The sequence below is a fragment of the Ciconia boyciana genome, chromosome 1, assembly GCF_034638445.1.
Source record: "Ciconia boyciana chromosome 1, ASM3463844v1, whole genome shotgun sequence".
In the NCBI taxonomy this organism is placed as follows: Eukaryota; Metazoa; Chordata; class Aves; order Ciconiiformes; family Ciconiidae; genus Ciconia; species Ciconia boyciana.
Genome location: NC_132934.1, coordinates 60,588,881 through 60,606,480, shown reverse-complemented (window position 1 = coordinate 60,606,480; position 17,600 = coordinate 60,588,881). Strand labels below are relative to the sequence as shown.

Below are 17,600 nucleotides of genomic sequence, written 5' to 3'. Positions count from 1 at the left end.
AGCTCTGGGAACACCAGCTCTTATTACCATTTGAAGCACTTCATCTATTTGAAATCTCTTTGTTCAGTCACTTAAAGCTATTGATGCAGTTTAGAAGGGTTTAAAAAAGAAAAACAAAATTTCAGTTTGGAAATGGCTACAGCAGCATGAAAGCAAAGCAAGAGAAATGGAAAAACTTATTATAAACAAAAATGAGAGAAAATTAATTGCTTGGAATGAGGCACAGGCAGGTAGAGCCAAGCAAATCACGTCGTGTCCTCCCCCCCGGACTCTGTCAGACCATCTAATCACAGCCTCCTGGCTTGAACCCTGCATGGTGCTGAGCCCTTTGGCCCCGATCCAGAAATGCACTTAAGCTTATATTTAACTTTGTGCATGTAAACGGTCCTGTTGACTTCAGTAGAGCATCTTGTGTGCTTAAAGTTGAACATGTGCCTTAGTGTTTTGCTGGATTGGGGCCAAAGAGCGCAGTCATGTAAAGGAAACATTTTCAGCTTGATAAGGCTGTTAAAAGATATTTCCTGGTTGCCCTTCTGCAACTGATGCCACATCACAGCCTGACTGGAGGATCCCCACACGACTGAGAGGGTGATTTCATATTCTACAATCCTTTAGAATGTAATACTCCTGGTGACATATGGTGCCTATGGTCTGCTCCCAGGCTGGGCGCTCTCTAAAGCACAATCTGTAAAGGATCCTTGAAGACTGAACACAGTATAGAGCCGTTAGATCTGATGAAGGTTTAATGGTGTACCTCTAATTAAAAGCTTGGGATGGGATAGAGTGTTACCTATGTCTGGCTTGCAGATAGGAAGGTGACAATTCCTTTGCAACCTCAGAGAAAGAGATCGAATGAGTTTTTTTCATATGTATTTATAGAATCAAAGACATTTTTGAAGAAAGAGTCTTCTTATTTTAAGTAGCATATGAAGTTTACTGATACAACAGAGGAATTAATAGAGGAGGAGTTTTTTTGCAACCTTTTTCACACAAATCAGATCAAATACAAACATTTTAAACAAAACAGTATTCTTAAAGGACAGTGTCAGAAAAAACAGACATTCTGAAAAAGAAACAGATAATCAGGAAATATGAGAGTCTTTTGCTAATGCAATGCATGACCACTCTGTACTGCCCCATGACATGGCGTGACTGTGCTGTAAAGAAGGACATCAGATGGCTCCTAAAAGCACCTATCCTTTCCCACCTGCTGCATAAAAGCAGAAAAACAATGATATCTCCTGGAGGGTGTGATGCTGAGCTGGTGTAAAAGATATGAGGATTGTCAACTTCAAGAAAAGTTTTTAGGACAAGAAGAGGCTTTTGAGCAACTTGGCAGCGGGACAATTTGGAATGCTAATGGCAGGACTCCATGCTCATGAATCAAGTCAAGTTACTGTGGAAAAGTTAAAATGGAAAAATGCCCATACTTCAGAAGCTTTTAAAATTAATATATTGTTCATGGAGGTGGCAGGACTGTTTGGAGTGCAGGCCAAAGTCTCCTGACTTCATTCATGCCATGCTCAGTTTAAGCCAGCTGAGGTCTGGTGATGAGCTGAAGCATTTACAGCCACTACATGTGTCAGGGTTTTTTTCCTCTGGTAGTGGTAGTGGGGGCATCCCTTTCTCCCTCCCCCTCCCCGTTGCCTTTCTTTCCTCTCTCTCTGTGTTTTTTGGCCAGCAGTTCCTGTAGTTTGCTGAAGCCCTTCTGTACTACATACGTTCAGGTGCTTTTGTCAGTTCAGAAGCAGCTTTCTGCCAGCGCCTGGCATCCCTCACAATGAAATGTGATCAGAAGGGAAGTGAATATGCCTTTAGTTCATTTACAGCAACACCTTATGCCTCTTGAAGGAATATCCCAAAGTGTTTTTATCTCAGCCTCTGCAGCTAGCTCCGGGATGGTCCTTTCCAGCCACAAGCAGGACTTGTGGAAGGAAAATGATATTGTTAATACGCTCCTGATGTAAACTGCAGTGAGTATCTATGGAAGCAGAAGGTCGTTCTCTCTCCTGAAATTTAACCAAGACACGCAGCTTAACATCTTTCCTTTTCCAAAGAGTGGGTTCTTTAGATATTGCAAGAAACCTAGCTTCATCCGCAAAAAATGCAACCATCTCTTGCAGCGCAGTGCCCCCTAGCACTGTCTCTACACATTCATGCAGGATTGAGCGAAGGAGGCCACTTTGCTCAGTCAACAACACCTGCAGGACATGGCTTTCCCCGGGAATTTTCACACCAACTATTGACCCAGCCCAGTCATGCTTAGCTTGTGGGATCCGACAAGATCACAGCATGAAGTGGTGTGGCTGCCCAGTAAAGCAGAGAGATCCTTAATTGTGTTCAACAGTGTGTTCTTGGTGGAGAACTGGAAGAACATAGATTTCTTTATTTGGTGACATTAACCAAACGTGAACTTTAATTTTCTCATATGAAGATCAAGGTCTTTATTTTCTTGTTCTTTCTCTGCTACATTTTTTATGGCCATATAAGGCTTAAAGTTTTATCTAGGCAAAGGAGCTGAATGCTATGTTTTATTTTATTTTTTCCTTTTGCAGTTTTTCCCATGCAGACAGGGCATAGAGCGGGAATTCACAGAGTTCTCCTTTCAATTCCTTCATTGACTTTCTGTGTTACTTTGACCCCATTATCAAAATGTTCTCATATACATAAACACTCAGAACCCCTGCCTGGCTCTTCCAGAGTGCACTTTACTGGTAGGTCTTAAAGGAGAGAGGCTAATATCGAATATCTAATAGATATTATCAGCAGATAATATACAATATCTCTATTTAAAGATGATAAAATGAATGTGCAAGCAGGTTAAATGATTTAACCAAGGCCTCTCAGCAGGCCACTGGCGAGACTGAGCTTTCCTGACTATTATTTATCTGTGATTTACAAAAATAAAGCACTCTGGTTTCTGTGTATGAAATGTACCCTTTAAGCGGCAAATAAATATTGTCATTATTGTACAGTATCCAGTCCTGGTTGAAAAACCTGCTTCCCTACTACTATAGAGAAGTTCATCTCTTTTTCAAAAGAATATCTAGGTGTCAGAAAAGCAGGTGAATCAGCTACGTCCTAACTTATTGAACACAGGTACTACTACTCCAGGCAATGCTAATACAGGCATTAAAAAATTTCTGAATCACCTCTCAAATACTGGTATAGAAGACAGTGGTAAGCCTTGACACACAGACAGCCATCCCTTCCAAACAGATATGCCCTGCCACTGAATCAAGCTGTGGCACTCCTTTTCATCCTGGAAAGTAATTGCAGATTACTTCTCTGGGTTGTATCTGAAAAGTGAACTAGATCCTGTAATCAGCACAAACTCCATGTCACTTTAACAAGCTTGGTCAGTTTCACTGTAAAGGAGCTACTTCCATGCCTTGGAGGGCCCTGTGTAACTTCAGTAACTTCTAGCCCCCTTTCTCTCCCTTTTCAGAAATTGAGAAGATCACTGAAGGGTTTGTTTTTCAGTCTCCTCTGAACGTGTGCTGCATCTGTGTATTATAGTCACTCAGCATTCACACAGCACCCAACATCTTTAAAGCTTATTACAAAGCATTCAGCTTGTTAGTCCTCAAAACACGCAGGAAAGGTGTTATTATAGAAATGAAGAAACATACTCAGAGGAGTTACTTGGCCAGAGAGGGAAGGGAGATGGTGCTGGAGCTGTGATTATAATCTAGTTGTGTGTGGGCCAAACTCTCTCTTATTTACACCAGTGTCAGGTTGTGGAATAACTCCACTTCTCTCAGATACTGATCTGAGATGTTGATAGGCCAGGTGTATCATGATGTTGGTGATATCAAACTTTTTACAACAACAAAGAGAAAATGAAAGTGCCAGACACACCTCATTTTTCTTCCATGTTACTCTGCTGAGGTCGGTGGGGTTGTTCCTTGTTTACACCCAGCGAGACTGAAATGACAGTCCAATCTGACAGATGCAACTTCAGCTGTAGTACCTTGAGCAGACAGTCCAAGTACCTAAGGAGTTTTTTTGCATAGGGTTTCTCATATTGCAATTTGGAGCCCAACAATTCAGACACTGATGTGTCTAAGTCGAATGTCGTGTTTAATACCCTGCCTCATACCTACTTATGTGACCCGTTAGCACCTCAACACCATCTGATTTTTTCAGTGTGTTCACTAATACACATTCCTGAGAAGCTCCCAGCACTGTTATCCCCGTTACACAGATTGGGATTTGAAGCACAGTGAGGCGAAGCAGGTTGCCTGTGCCACAGCAAGGGTAGGAACCTGTTTCCCACTGTTAACATTGTAACCTTGATCTCTACTAGCAAGACTCATCTTGAAGCTTTTATGTACTGATGCTCCAAATAAAAGCCTGTGTTTCTGTAAGACTGAAGGTTTTAATTTTATATGGACAGTATGATTAAAGAAAAGGTGTAGGCAGGCTGTGCTTCACCCAGATGGAGCAGAATTGTAAATCTAAAGACTTAGCTGACTATTTAGAAATTTAGGACAGCTGGTCCCTGGCCTTTAATACCAGCATAATTTATAACTAGACATGCTTAAGTCTTGTAAACCCTGTGGAAAGTACTCTGACATTATATACACTGGTTTGATACTGTGATTAATCACCCCTCAGTCCCCTTTGCAGGATAATAAGGCTGTCTGTATCTTGCAGCTGGCAATCTCCTTCCTTACAGTCCCAGCTCTTCTGTAACATTTACATTTCTACCACTGATAGAAATTTACGATTCCAAAATGGGATAAGGGAAAACAAAACAAACGGGACTTTTCTATAAATTCCACTAAAGCTGCTCTGCTAAAATATACTTTGAGATTAAATATTGGGAGTATATTGGGTAGATTGGACACTGCTTTTTCCAGCTCGGTTTCAGCAGCTTATGACCCCTTTCTGACTGAAAGCCCTGAGAAGGGGAAGTGATGGGTGGTGGTGGTGGGGTGACAGGAGAAGAAGGAGCATTTGAGCAGGATTAAAAAACACAGGATTAAATCCTGGTTTATGGTTCAGCTAGGTCTTGTCCTTCTTTTCCTCCATCCTCTTTTCACTGCTTGTTGAAAGAGGAAAAGAAGCAACACACTGCACACTCCTCTTGAGTTTTCTGATTGCTTTCTGAAAGCCCTTTAGAATACTATTTCACCTCCTCTAGTTTAAAATCAGCTTCCACACAGCCAAGGTGGTTTCGAGGGAAACAGCCCAAGCTTTCCAATCGAACAACAAACCCCGTGTGTGTTTTCCAGGTGCCTCTTCGCACTCTGAGGTGGGGAGCGGGGCGGCCGAGGGGAGGCAGGTCCTGACAGGGGTGGCGGGGGACTCCTCGGGGCCAGACCCGTCCGGGCACTGACGGCCGCGGGACGAATACTCGCCGGTACCTCGGAGGTACAAGTAGTTTTTAAGAGTTTCAACCCCCCCGGCGGCACTACCGGCCGGAGGGGACGTAGGCTGGGGACCGGGGCTTCTCCTCAGAGCGGCGCGCTACCTGCGCCACCGGCCGCGCAGCGCCCAACCGCCGCCCGCGCGCAGCGCTCCCCGCACTATTCCCTATAAGGCGCTGAAGCCGCGGCCGCGGCCCCGCCCCGGCCCGCTGGCCTCTCCCGCCGATGAGGTAATGCGAGGCTCCCATTGGTCGGGCGCGGCGGCGCCCCCGGAGCCCGAGAGGGCGCGATCGAGGCTATAACTCCGCGCACCGGCCCGCCACGGCGCCGCGCAGCTCCGCACCGCTCGGCATCGCATCGGCGCGCACCCCTCAGCCGCTGGGAGCCGCGGACCTGCTGTGCCCTCAGGCTTGCGTCGTCCCGCCGAGCGAAGGCTGCGCTGCCGAGGCCAGCGAGAGAGAGAGAGAGAGAGAGGGGGGCAGTGCGAAGAGGGAGGCAGGCGGTCGCGGCGCGCAGGCTGTTAGGCAGCGAGAATAAAGTCAGGCGAACAAAACAGCGGCTGCCCTCCTGCTCCGCAGAAGTGAGGAGGCACCTCGGGGGCAACATGACGGCGTGGCTGAGCTTCCTCGTCGTGTTCCTCTGCAGCTGGAGCCTGCGGGACTTGGTGGTGGAGGCTTGCACTTGCGTCCCCATCCACCCGCAGGACGCTTTCTGCAACTCCGACATCGGTAAGTGCCGCGGGCAGGCGGCGCCTCCTTGCCCCTCAGCCGCCCGGGGCGAAGCGGCCCCGCCGGGGCTGGGGGGGCTCGCTCAGGGGAAGCCGAGGCCCCTTGCGCGGGGAGGCAGCACCTGCCCCGCCGGTGCGAAGCCTGCGCCTCTAGAAAGTTCTGCGGGACCCTGAGGGGGCGCGGGCAGCAGTCAGGCTGTCACCACAAGTAAGCCTTGGTCCTATGAGTGGCCCAGTGAAAACAGAGGTGGGGTGGGTTAAACCGGTGAGGGGTGACCTGACCTTTCAAGATAGGTATGGCTTGGTAGCTGCCTCATACACCTGGGTTAGTAAGAGGAGAGGCCTGTGGTGGCAGACCCCCGCCCAGCCCTCCGGAGGGGCAGTGGGGAGTGAGGCGTGCTGTGGCAGCAGGCTGTCCTGTGGCAGCAGCCTCTTCAAGAAATACTTTTCAAGAAATCAGTAATTGTAAGAGTGGCTTGTTTCCTACAGCAAGACAAAAACACAATTGGAGGTGTGGGCAGCCAAAATTTCCTCCACAACCTGGTGACAAATAATAGGAGGCAGGATTAGGACAAGTCTTTCAAGCCTCTCAAGCCAGAAAACTGCCCATGGCAGTTGGTACTGAAAGGTGCGGCTCACATAGGCTTGCGGTGCTGTGCCTGTGGGCTTGAGAAGCAGGTAACAAGTGTCTCCACGCTTTCTGCATGCTGCGTTGTGATCTTTGCAGCAGTGGGAGGTGTGCGAATGTGCATGCTTTTTTGGAAAGTTGGAACACTTTTATTGGATCCTTGCTGATGTTCTCTGCTATTGGTTTTAGCATCCCTAAGGTTCTTCACTACACTAACTTTAGATGGGGGACAAGGGGAACACCCAAAATCTCTCACAGCAGGGGGTAATGGAGACTCTGGACTCAAGTTCTTTGGTTTGTTTGTAGCCAAGGGTGGTTAACCAAATATGGTTGCTGCTTGGTAAGTGTCCTGTGGTAAAGTATATGAAATCAATTAGTGGTGTCCTTTGAATTAATACTGGACACAAGTCCACGTAACAGTAAATACAGGCTGTCACTTCAGCAGTCGTGAGTGGACTGCATGAGTGAAGTCTCCTTGCACCTCTGTGGATTGTCTTGGTAGCACAGTGTAAAAAGGGTTGGGGGACTTTGCACTATTACTTGCAAATTATTTGCACACAGTACTGACTCCAAGTGGAGTCTGCAAAGAAATCCACCTGGCAACTGCTATGGAAGTCAAATAGAAAATAATTCTCACTGCAGCAGAACACCCATTGCTGTGAACCCTGCCAGTGGCTCTTTCAAGTTAGCCAAGCTTACTAGCAAAAAAATCTCTCTCTTGCCTTTAACTCTTCTACAGAAACTGCAGTTATGCCTGGTTATTCATGTCTAGTTTATATAGTGTATCTGCTCTTGAATGCCAAAAAAAACATTACATGTTAAAAGTGCTGGGAAGGTTACAGTTTGCTTCAGTGATGATAGCCTGGAAAATATTTATAAAATAGTTTTATACTGGGGAATTCTTCCAGGAAACTGCAGTATTCAAAGTTCTGTTGCCATTTTCATAGTTTGGATCAACAAGTGTGCCACCTAAGTGGCAACTGCCAGGGAGATTGTCCTTTCTGTGAAAGTGAGACTGGGAAATCATTTTTCCGCAGCTAAAGCTGATGACAGCATGTGGTCTTCATTAGCTGCGTTTTGGGAGATGGTCTACTTTCTTGCTCTGATTAGGTCATGTTATGCTAGATTGAGGGTAGTTTTCAGTTTAATTCAACTTCTTAAAATGATGTTAAATAAATTTTTGTTATGAATACACACTGACAGTATATTTTTGCTAGACACCTAAGTGACTAGGAGTATGGTAAACTATGAAGTTTCATATAACAGTGCTCCTAAACTTTAGGGCACAAAGTTTTTCTGTTTTCTACTCCGATTTCTGGTTGAGTTCAAAGTAATCTCCTTCATCTCTCCTTTCTCTGTTCTGGACTCTTTACTGAGATGTAATGAAGAGTTTTGGCTTTGCTCTGAGACATAGTAGTTCAAAAAGTTGATGTCAGTGGGGCTGTCATGCCTTCAGACAACACAGCAATGCAAAGGAGGAGAAGCAGAAGGGAAAAGAGCAACTCATTCTAGCAGATGACTTAAATGCAAGTTTGATTAAGACCACAGTTCTGTGTGATGGGTTGAAGCAAAAGTAAATCCTTACATTTGCCAGAACGGCCTGGAAAATGTGATGTTTCTGCAGGCTGATTTTAGTAGATGCTGTCATGTTCTTCATGTGCTGAAAGGGCAAAAAGCACACTAAAGCTCTCTGGCTCTGGAGGAGTTAATCATCTCCATGGAAACTGATGGCAGTGTACTAGTGCAGTGTTTAGACAGACTAAACTACACGCTGGGTTATAAAACACATTGTGGGGAAGAAAGAGACTTGGCAGCAAGTTTTTATCGCTCTTGAAACTCCTGACAATGTACCAGCTCAAAAGGGAGGAGTCAATGCAGTAAGGGCTGGAGCAAAAGAGATTTTTAAAATAGCTCCTAAAACAATACAAGAAATTAACTAGCTAGGTGGCAGCCTAGGAGAGGCTTTTCATCTTCAGAAGCATTGAATGTTGAAGAAGGAGAAAACTTTTAGTTGAGTGTAATGCTCAACTGTGTAATGCTCAACTCTTACTGTTGGTCTTTCATGCCTAGCCAGTGAAGTCCTACTCTCAAGTTTATTCTCTTCTCCTTTAATCTGATCTCACTAGACATTTAATTTTTGATCTTCCTGTGGCTCACTTCTGATACAGCCTGCCAACTCTGCAGTCATTAGAAGGTTTTAATCTTTACAGAAACAGATGCTCAAATAAACCCATTGGAAAGGGCAGGATTTCGATGTGTACGTCCTTTGAAAGTGAAGGTTGTGGTCTTCTAAAGGAAGCTTGGACTCCATACACAACAATGATTTTTTTTCTTTATTAAAAAAAGGGGGGAAAAAAAAAGAGGAACTACTGCCAGACTGGTCACAAGGGGTCTTTTCACTCAGCCTGAGTGTTCCAGCATGATGAATGGAGCAAAAGTGAAGAGGTGTGTCTCATCTGGCCTTCTGAGGTTGATCAATAATAAAATTGCTGTATTAACTCTTGGCTTGCTTTCTTTAACTGGATTGGTAAGTGCCAGAACAGGCAGAACAATAGTAAGACAAACAGCAAGACAAACAGCAACTGCTATGACTTGCCATCTGAACTTTGCTTCCTCCACTCCTGCCCCCTGCCTTCGACCCCTTCCAGATATGAATATTTTTCTTTTGTTTGAATTAAGAGACCTTTTGAAAGAACAGACACCAGGCATGCTTTGTTCCATTGTGACAAAGCTGTGACATTTCCAGCTGGACATAGCTGACATGAAAAGGGCTTGTTTGTCCTTTTTTTGCAGGAGCAGCAGGAACTTTAGAGCTTGGCTGCTGAATGTTGCATTCACAGGTTTGGAAAAACACCTCCTGCCTGGCCCCCTCTGCCCCACCTCCCCTTCAAAAAAAAAAAAAGAACAAAAACAAGAAAAAAAAAGTGAAATTGCAGGCTGAATTTTGACAAAGCAGTCTGCAAGTGATAAAGAAGGTACTTTGTCCACTCCACACCTGTCTTGCTTTCATCTCGTGCATATACTGCAGAAAAGAGCTATGGCACTACTAGCTGTCTCTTACCTAAGTTCAAAGGAGCTTGAAATAATATTCCTTTCTATAGTTTGTGTTGGGGGAAGAAATACCTTGTTTTGGCAAGGATGCCGGTGGGTAGTGCCCCTCTCTGTTCTAAATAACCTAACTCTTGGTGAGTTGGAGTTGGCAAGCTTTGGGGAGGTAAAGGTAAGCTCTTAGTGTCCCTTTGTGTTAAGGAAGCCATTCATTCTTCCATCCTGCCATACCCGTAGGCACTGAGTTCACACCACCTGCAGTGGCTAGCCTACTTTGAATTGAGAATGTGATATGGGAATAGCAAGAGACAGCAGAAAAGGAGGAAGCTCATGAATTTGTTTGGCCCAAAGTCTAAGCACCTAATTGAAAACCTGTCCTTTTTCTTTCACTGGTTTTCTTGAATTGATCATTCCACCTTCTCACTAATAAGCTAAAAGAGATATGCAGAACAACTTGATCATACATGAGATTTTGAACATGCATTCTTTGCCTTGACATAGACACTGTAGTGAAGTCACATGTGCTGTCTTATCCTTTAAGGCAGACATGCAAGGTCTGCCAAATTAATTAAAAAGTTAAAATAAACCAGCTCCAATTAGTTATTATATCAATCTTTTGAGTTGAGATGAATTTAAAACAAATTTATGGGTTACATGTTATGATAGTGGTTGCGAAAGTGTTATATCAACTTCAGATTCAGACTTTTGTTGAGGAAGTAATGATGTGGTTTCATTTTTAGACTGGACTTCCCTTCGAGGCATTTTAGAAGCAGGAAATCTGAGAAGTGCCCTGTAAAGCTTTAAAAAAAAAAAAAAAAAAGTACTGTGAATTCCATTTTACATGGGAAGAAATTGAGAAGATTTGTTTAACTTTTATGGAATTCCAATGTCCATGGTAAAAATGTGGTGAAAGAGGGTGTTCCTTGTGCCTGGTCACGTCTTCTGCCAGAAAGATGACCATTCTAAACTGAATTGTCCTATTTAATGGAAGTGAAAATACAAGTTGGTTATTTGTTGTTTTTGTTATTTATTTGCAATTAAAGTCCATAGCAGACTAGAGAGATCTTGCCTTTTGGGATCTGGAATTTGTCACTTCTCCAAATGTATGTCTTAAAAAGATTTGGTGGAAGTTAGTGTTTGGAAGATGTAGTGCAGAATGTTACAGAAGGCTCCTTTAGTATCTTGTTACTGTTGCATCTGCTTACTCTAGATTTCATGCAGGAAGTAACTCCACCAAGACCTCTGAGCCAGTGGAGAGCCAGATGTTCTAACCTTGAGTCTTAGAGCTCCTTGCTTCATGTAGACATTTATTTCATTCTTATTTTCACTGATTTCCCACCTGTTCTTGAGAATTCTCCTCCTGCCAACTGCTCCTCTAATGTTTCTGGGAAGAAGTGGGCTGGTGGGAACATAGTTATGTACTGCCATATGCAGTACTAGCATTTTTTAGCTTAGCAGAAGTTTTCATCTGGGGTAGGAGAGGGCCTGCTTTGTTCATGCCCGTTTTTCAGGATGAGCAGATTTGGTTGTTTGACCATAGGAGTGGCACAAGGTGACACATTCATTCTCAGCTTCATCAATGGACTTCACATTTTCTAAGACACTGAATACAGTTAGTCCTGGCCTTTCAGAGTATCTTAGATATGGCAACTGGATTGGCATCTGATGAAATGGATCTCTGTACGCATGCATAATCCCACTGACAGTCATGGTGGGTGGGACCAAGAATCTTTGGTAGGAGCACTCAGTGAGTCACCTGGCCCTTAATTGGGTGTTAAAGCTATTAAGCTGAAAACTTAGGGTTTTGATGTAACAATGTTGTCTGAGGTCATATTTCTTTTTCCTCACAGCTCCGATACCATGTGGCGCTCTTATGTAGCCCAACCAAGCATGTGTCACTGAAGAAAGGAGCTCGTTTGGTCTGGGCAGGAGGTCTTGTCATTAAATGAAACATCCACCGGATGCTCTCTGGAAGTTCATAAGAGCTAGTAAAGCTGAGAGGACAGTGTGGTTTGAGTTAGCAGGCAAGGCCAGGCATGCTGTGCTTGCCAGCTCTGAACCAGACTAAGCTGAAGGACTAATTTCAGCCCTAATAATGTCTGGAGTGCATGTGGTTGAGTTTCCTTTTAATGATGAGATTTTTTTTTTTGGTACAAGATGAAGAGGCTTTTGCTCTGATGTGCTCCTTATTGCTCTAGACTTTCAGTGTATGGTTCTGTCTTTCACATGATGTTGTAAATTGGAAGCAACTTAAATGATACTGGTGAAATGATAGTAGTGTAAAAGATAAGAGAGGGAAATTGGACCTTCAAGCACCAATTAGTTAAACAAATGCAGAATTTATTAAACTTAAAGGCCTACTGTAGCTCATCTAAACCTCTGAAGAACCTCCACATGTGACACTTGAAATTCTACTGGTGTAGCTTTAATGGACTGTTACTGCTCTTTAAGCTAACTACACCTTACATAGACTTCTCTGAGACAAGGTTGATCAGGGCAGCTGACTATATTTGGAACTGTTGCAAGACTGTCTTAACTTTTCCTCGGCTTTGTCGCACTGAACACTGGTTGCAAATAGCAGAGCTGAAGGTCAACCTCTTCAATAACCCTCTGTGTTTAAGCACTTGGGGCACAGAGGAGGGAGGCACACTGCTGGGGCTTCAGTAAAACCCAGAGCTGTTCCTGTAAAGCAGATACCTGAAAGGGCATGTCAAAATTATCAGTGCTCTGCCCACCGGTGACTCTACTACTAGTGTTATTTGCCCGTAGTGGGCTAGGTCCTTCTTTTAAACCAGGGTTAAACTGGATTTGCTTTGGAATAACTTGAGAAAAGAATGTTAACCAGTGAATTTCAAATTTCTGCATTTTGAAAGTATTAGGCTGGTGCTGGGCCTGAGGTACTTAAGACCAAGGTGGGTTACATGGATTTATACCCTCTTATGCTAGAACTAAAATCTAGCCTAGTTATCAGTATGAAAAGGAAATACTGGACCAGCCTTGTAACTTGTGTAAAGCAGGTGCAGTGCCACTGGTCTCAGCAGTATTTTATCATCTTGTATCAGAGTTGGATTTGACTTGATGGTTTCAGGTTTCTAAAAGGAATGTTACAAACACCAGAGACCTTAAAACTATTGTTAAAAAAGAAGTTAACCTTCTACTGTAATGTGAAGTAGTTCCCTTGAGTAAACAGAGTGAAGATTTAGTGCATTAACTGACAATGCCTAATAACATAAAAATGCAAGTAGTTTTACACAACCCTGATTATTTTATTTATTCAAGGTTTCTGCCAGCTAAAAAAGATTCTGTGAGTCTTTAGGAAACAAGATAGAAGTCTCTTGAGTTGCATGCTGGTAAAATAAATGTTGACTATGTATAGTCCAGATTCCTGCTAGTGTTTATATAAGACCTTTCCAAAGGGCCATTTCAGCCCTTAGAAACAGTATACAGACAATGAAACTCAAGTTAAACAGCAGAGATGCATATGCACAAAATAACATCAAACCTCATCAAATATCAGCAACAGCTTGCTTGAGATATAGAATCTCATTTTTATCTTAGGAAGAAAGGAGGTCATTCGGGGTATCCCTCCTGGGACTGAAATGTGCCAGGAACCAGCAGAGAGCAGTGCTTGGGGAAGAAGACCGGCCTGGCTGAACAGAGAGCTTTGGCTGGAACTCAGGAAAAAAAGAGAGTTTATAACCTTTGGAAGAAGGGGCAGGCAACTCAGGAGGACTACAAGGATGTCGTGAGGTTATGCAGGGAGAAAATTAGAAGGGCCAAAGCCCAGCTAGAACTTAATCTGGCTACTGCCGTAAAAGACAATAAAAAGTGTTTCTTTAAATACATTAGCAACAAAAGGAGGGCTAAGGAGAATCTCCATCCTTTATTGGATGTGGGGGGAAACATAGTGACAAAAGATGAGGAAGAGCGGATGTACTTAATGCCTTATTTGCCTCAGTCTGTAATAGTGAGACCAGTTGTTCTCTGGGTACCCAGCCCCCTGAGCTGGAAGACAGGGACGGGGAGCAGAATGAAGCCCCCATAATCCCAGGGGAAATGGTTAGCTGCTACACCACTTAGACACACACAAGTCTATGGGGCTGGATAGGATCCACCCAAGGGTACCGAGGGAGGTGGCGGAAGTGCTCACCAAGCCGCTTTCAATGCTTTATCAGCAGTCCTGGCTAACTGGGGGGGTCCCAGTTGACTGGAGGTTAGCAAATGTGATGCCCATCTACAAGAAGGGCTGGCAGGAGGATCAGGGGAACTACAGGCCTGTCAGTCTGACCTCGGTGCCAGGGAAGGTTATGGAGCGATCATCTTGAGTGCCATCACGTGGCACGTACAGGACAACCAGGTGATCAGGCCCAGTCAGCATGGGTTTATGAAAGGCAGGTCCTGCTTGACCAACCTGATCTCCTTCTGTGACAAGGTGACCCACTTAGTGGATGAGGGAAAGGCTGTGGATTTTGCCTACCTGGACTTTAGTAAAGCCTTTGACACCGTTTCCCGTAGCATTCTCCTGGAGAAACTGGCTGCTCATGGCTTGGATGTACTCTTCGCTGGGTAAAGAACTGGCTGGATGGCTGGGCCCAAAGAGTGGTGGTGAATGGAGTTAAATCCAGTTGGCAGCCAGTCACAAGTGGTGTCCCCCAGGGCTCAGTATTGGGACCAGTTCTGTTTAATATCTTTATCAATGATCTAGATGAGGGGGTCAAGTGCACCCTCAGTAAGTTTGCAGATGACACCAAGTTGGGCGGGAGCGCTGATCTGCTCGAGGGTAGGAAGGCTCTGCAGAGAGATCTGGACAGGCTGGATTGATGGGCTGAGGCCAATTGTATGAGGTTCAACAAGGCCAAGTGCCGGGTCCTGCACTTGGGTCTCAATAACCCCATGCAACGCTACAGGCTTGGGGAAGAGTGGCTGGAAAGCTGCCTGGCAGAAAAGGACCTGGAGGTGTTGGTCGATAGCCAGCTGAATATGAGCCAGCGATGTGCCAGGTGGCCAAGAAAGCCAATGGCATCCTGGCTTGTATCAGAAATAGTGTGGCCAGCAGGACGAGGGAAGTGACTGTCCCCCAGTACTCAGCACTGGTGAGGCCGCACCTTGAATACTGTGTTCAGTTTTGGGCCCCTCACTACAAGAGAGACATTGAGGTGCTGGAGCGTGTCCAGAGAAGGGCAACGAAGCTGGTGAAGGGTCTAGAGCACAAGTCTGATGAGGAGCGTCTGAGGGAACTGGGGTTGTTTAGCCTGGAGAAGCGGAGGCTGAGGGGAGACCTTATTGCTCTCTACAACTACCTGAAAGGAGGTTGTAGCGAGGTGGGTGTTGGTCTCTTCTCCCAAGTAACAAGTGATAGGACAAGAGGAAATGGCCTCAAGTTGTGCCAGGGGAGGTTTAGATTGGCTATTAGGAAAAATGTCTTCACCAAAAGGGTTATCAAGCATTGGAACAGGCTGTCCAGGGAAGTGGTTGAGTCACCATCCCTGGAGGTATTTAGAAGTTGCATAGATGTGGTGCTTAGGAACAGTTTAGTGGTGGACTTGGCAGTGCTACGGTAATGGTTGGACTTGATGATCTTAAAGGTCTTTTCCAACCTAAACGATTCTATGATAACTGTGATTGGGGAGAATGTCAGGGAGGCCATTGTCAACTTGGGGATAAGGTCTTGGGTTGTGCTGGTGTGGAACTAGTGGTCTGTGTCAGTGGGCTCAGCTCTGAAAGCTTCTGTCTTTGTTACAGGTGGGAGAAGAGGATGATCACAGCAATAGGCTCAATGGGAAACTTGTAATGGGAGAAGGTATTTAGGAGCTGTAGGAGTGGCAAAGGCCCTTCAAAGACTAGTCTCTGAGTATAAGGAGGAGAGAATGATTACTAGAGAAGGGAGAGATGTTGTATGGAAGCACTGATGAAGAACTAGATACAGGCTGGTCAAACTAAGAAGAATCATTAGCTGTGACACATGACAGGCTACCCCATCTGAAACTGCAGCACATACCCAAGGTGAATCTAATCCATCCAGGAGAGTGAATGCGTATTGTGGCTTCAGGGAACACATAAGTAGGAGAACCCATATAAAACAATCCGATGCTCTACTGATTGATCTCTAAAAGCCTGTAGCATGTTTGTTTCTGACTGGCAATCAAGGCTTAGGCTTTGAAAAAAGCCTGGCTGGGTGGACTGGCCATGGACAGGGCATGCACACTTTACTCTATCTGGACTCTAGCCAAGCTGTTGCCTTCCTCCATTCAGATGAATGCACAGTTCCTTCAAACAGCCCTTCAAGGAGTGCAAGTTGCATGAGTATGTGTGCAGGGCTTGGGCTCCTTTTATTTTCGCCAGGTGAGTTATGAGGAAAATACAGCTTAGCTGGAAAGTGATGCAGATTGTGCAGCAGGAGAAACAAATGAAATAAAGCCAGATGTAACATACTGTCGAAAGGTACTTTTGATATACATGAAGTAGTAACCTGACCCACTGCAGTCAGGAGGTAAAAGGAGAGCGTACAAACAGCAGAGCCATCATTGTTCAACACCTATTTGTTATTGATTCTGGACAAAAATACACACTCTAATAAAAAATCCACAATCTTCCTTAGTGACCCATCTGTTGTTAAAGTGTCAGAGCATTGTAATCCTGCTGGTTCTTAAGAGCTTAGAACTGGTTTATTGGGGAGGTAAAGAAAGGTATGTGAAAAGGCCCAAGGATGAAAAAGAGATCCCATAGATTTTTCCCTTCTTAATTCCTTGACTTTGGCATGAAAAGGCCCAGGTTTCTGCTGGCCTGCATGATCACTGGTACTTCAGCAAAGTGGATATAACTTCCACCATATTTGCACAATGCTTGCACAGATAGTAATGGCTATACCAGGTGCAACAGCATGCAGGTAACACATTATTACTTCTTGCTCCCTGGTGGTTCATTAAAAAAAAATAATCCCACAACAGCACATAGGAAACAGGAGTACTTGTATTCCACAGGGCCATGTTCAAAATGACCCAATCTCCTGCTGGCCTAGACTGAAGGACATGAATTTTAACTCCCTCATGCTGTATTGTAATTACAGTATGGGGACTTCAACATCTGTTTCCTTTTCTCCATGTTTCCCTCTGTATTGGGTGTTACTGCAGTGCAGCCTGCAGGGAGGCCTGCTGGCATTATGTTAGTCTGTTAATTTTCTATAGAAGAGCACTGGGGCATTTGTTCAGACAACAAGTTCAATCTCTCATGCTCAGTGAATACATGAACAAGCAAAGATCTCGCTCCTCTGACATTTAATCAGCCCTCTCAAATATCTTGGATCAGCTGTAAATAGGAAGTTCTCCCCCTAGTGAGCAGGTTTTGGTGTTGGTCGCCAAACAGTTAAAATATGAGGGAAAAATGTGCTTGCTTGTACCAAGACAGGAAAACCACAGAATGGAAAACTTCCACTTGACTTTGAAAGACAGGAAATGGCTGGTGTTGGAAAGGCAACAGGTAGAGGAGGAGAGAGCCAGAGGATATCTGTGGAAAACCAGCTATTCCCCAGGCACTTCTTCACCTCCGCGTTCTTTGGGCAAAGGAGTTCCAGGCTGGCCCCACTGTTCCAAGCCCTTTATACACTTTCCAAACACCCGCCCCAGTTTCCTACTTCCTGCCTCTTCTGACACTGCTATAAATATCCTGCCTGTCTTTCAGAGGTCTCGAGAAATGCATATTGCAGATTAAAGGGGGTGGAGGTGACAGCATGAAGCAGCCTTTAGACCCGCTCTTGTGAAGTGCGTGATTGCTGGGTCCCCTGCTTTAAATTTCCCTGGGAAAATGGAGGGAGTCCTCTAAGAGT

General features: G+C 44.8%; 2 protein-coding genes across 2 annotated transcripts in view; one reads left to right on the top strand and one right to left on the bottom strand.

Annotated features, from left to right (window-relative positions):
* SYN3 (synapsin III) overlaps positions 1–17,600 on the bottom strand; it is a 206,733-nt gene that overhangs the window by 86,152 nt on the left and 102,981 nt on the right. The gene's annotated exons all lie outside the window — the stretch shown is intronic.
* The window catches only part of TIMP3 (TIMP metallopeptidase inhibitor 3), a 41,917-nt gene continuing 29,997 nt past the window's right edge, over positions 5,681–17,600 (top strand). The window contains exon 1 of the mRNA XM_072870307.1: positions 5,681–6,103. Coding sequence (XP_072726408.1) covers positions 5,980–6,103 — 124 coding nt within the window. The 5' untranslated portion in view covers positions 5,681–5,979. The remainder of the gene's footprint in view (positions 6,104–17,600) is intronic.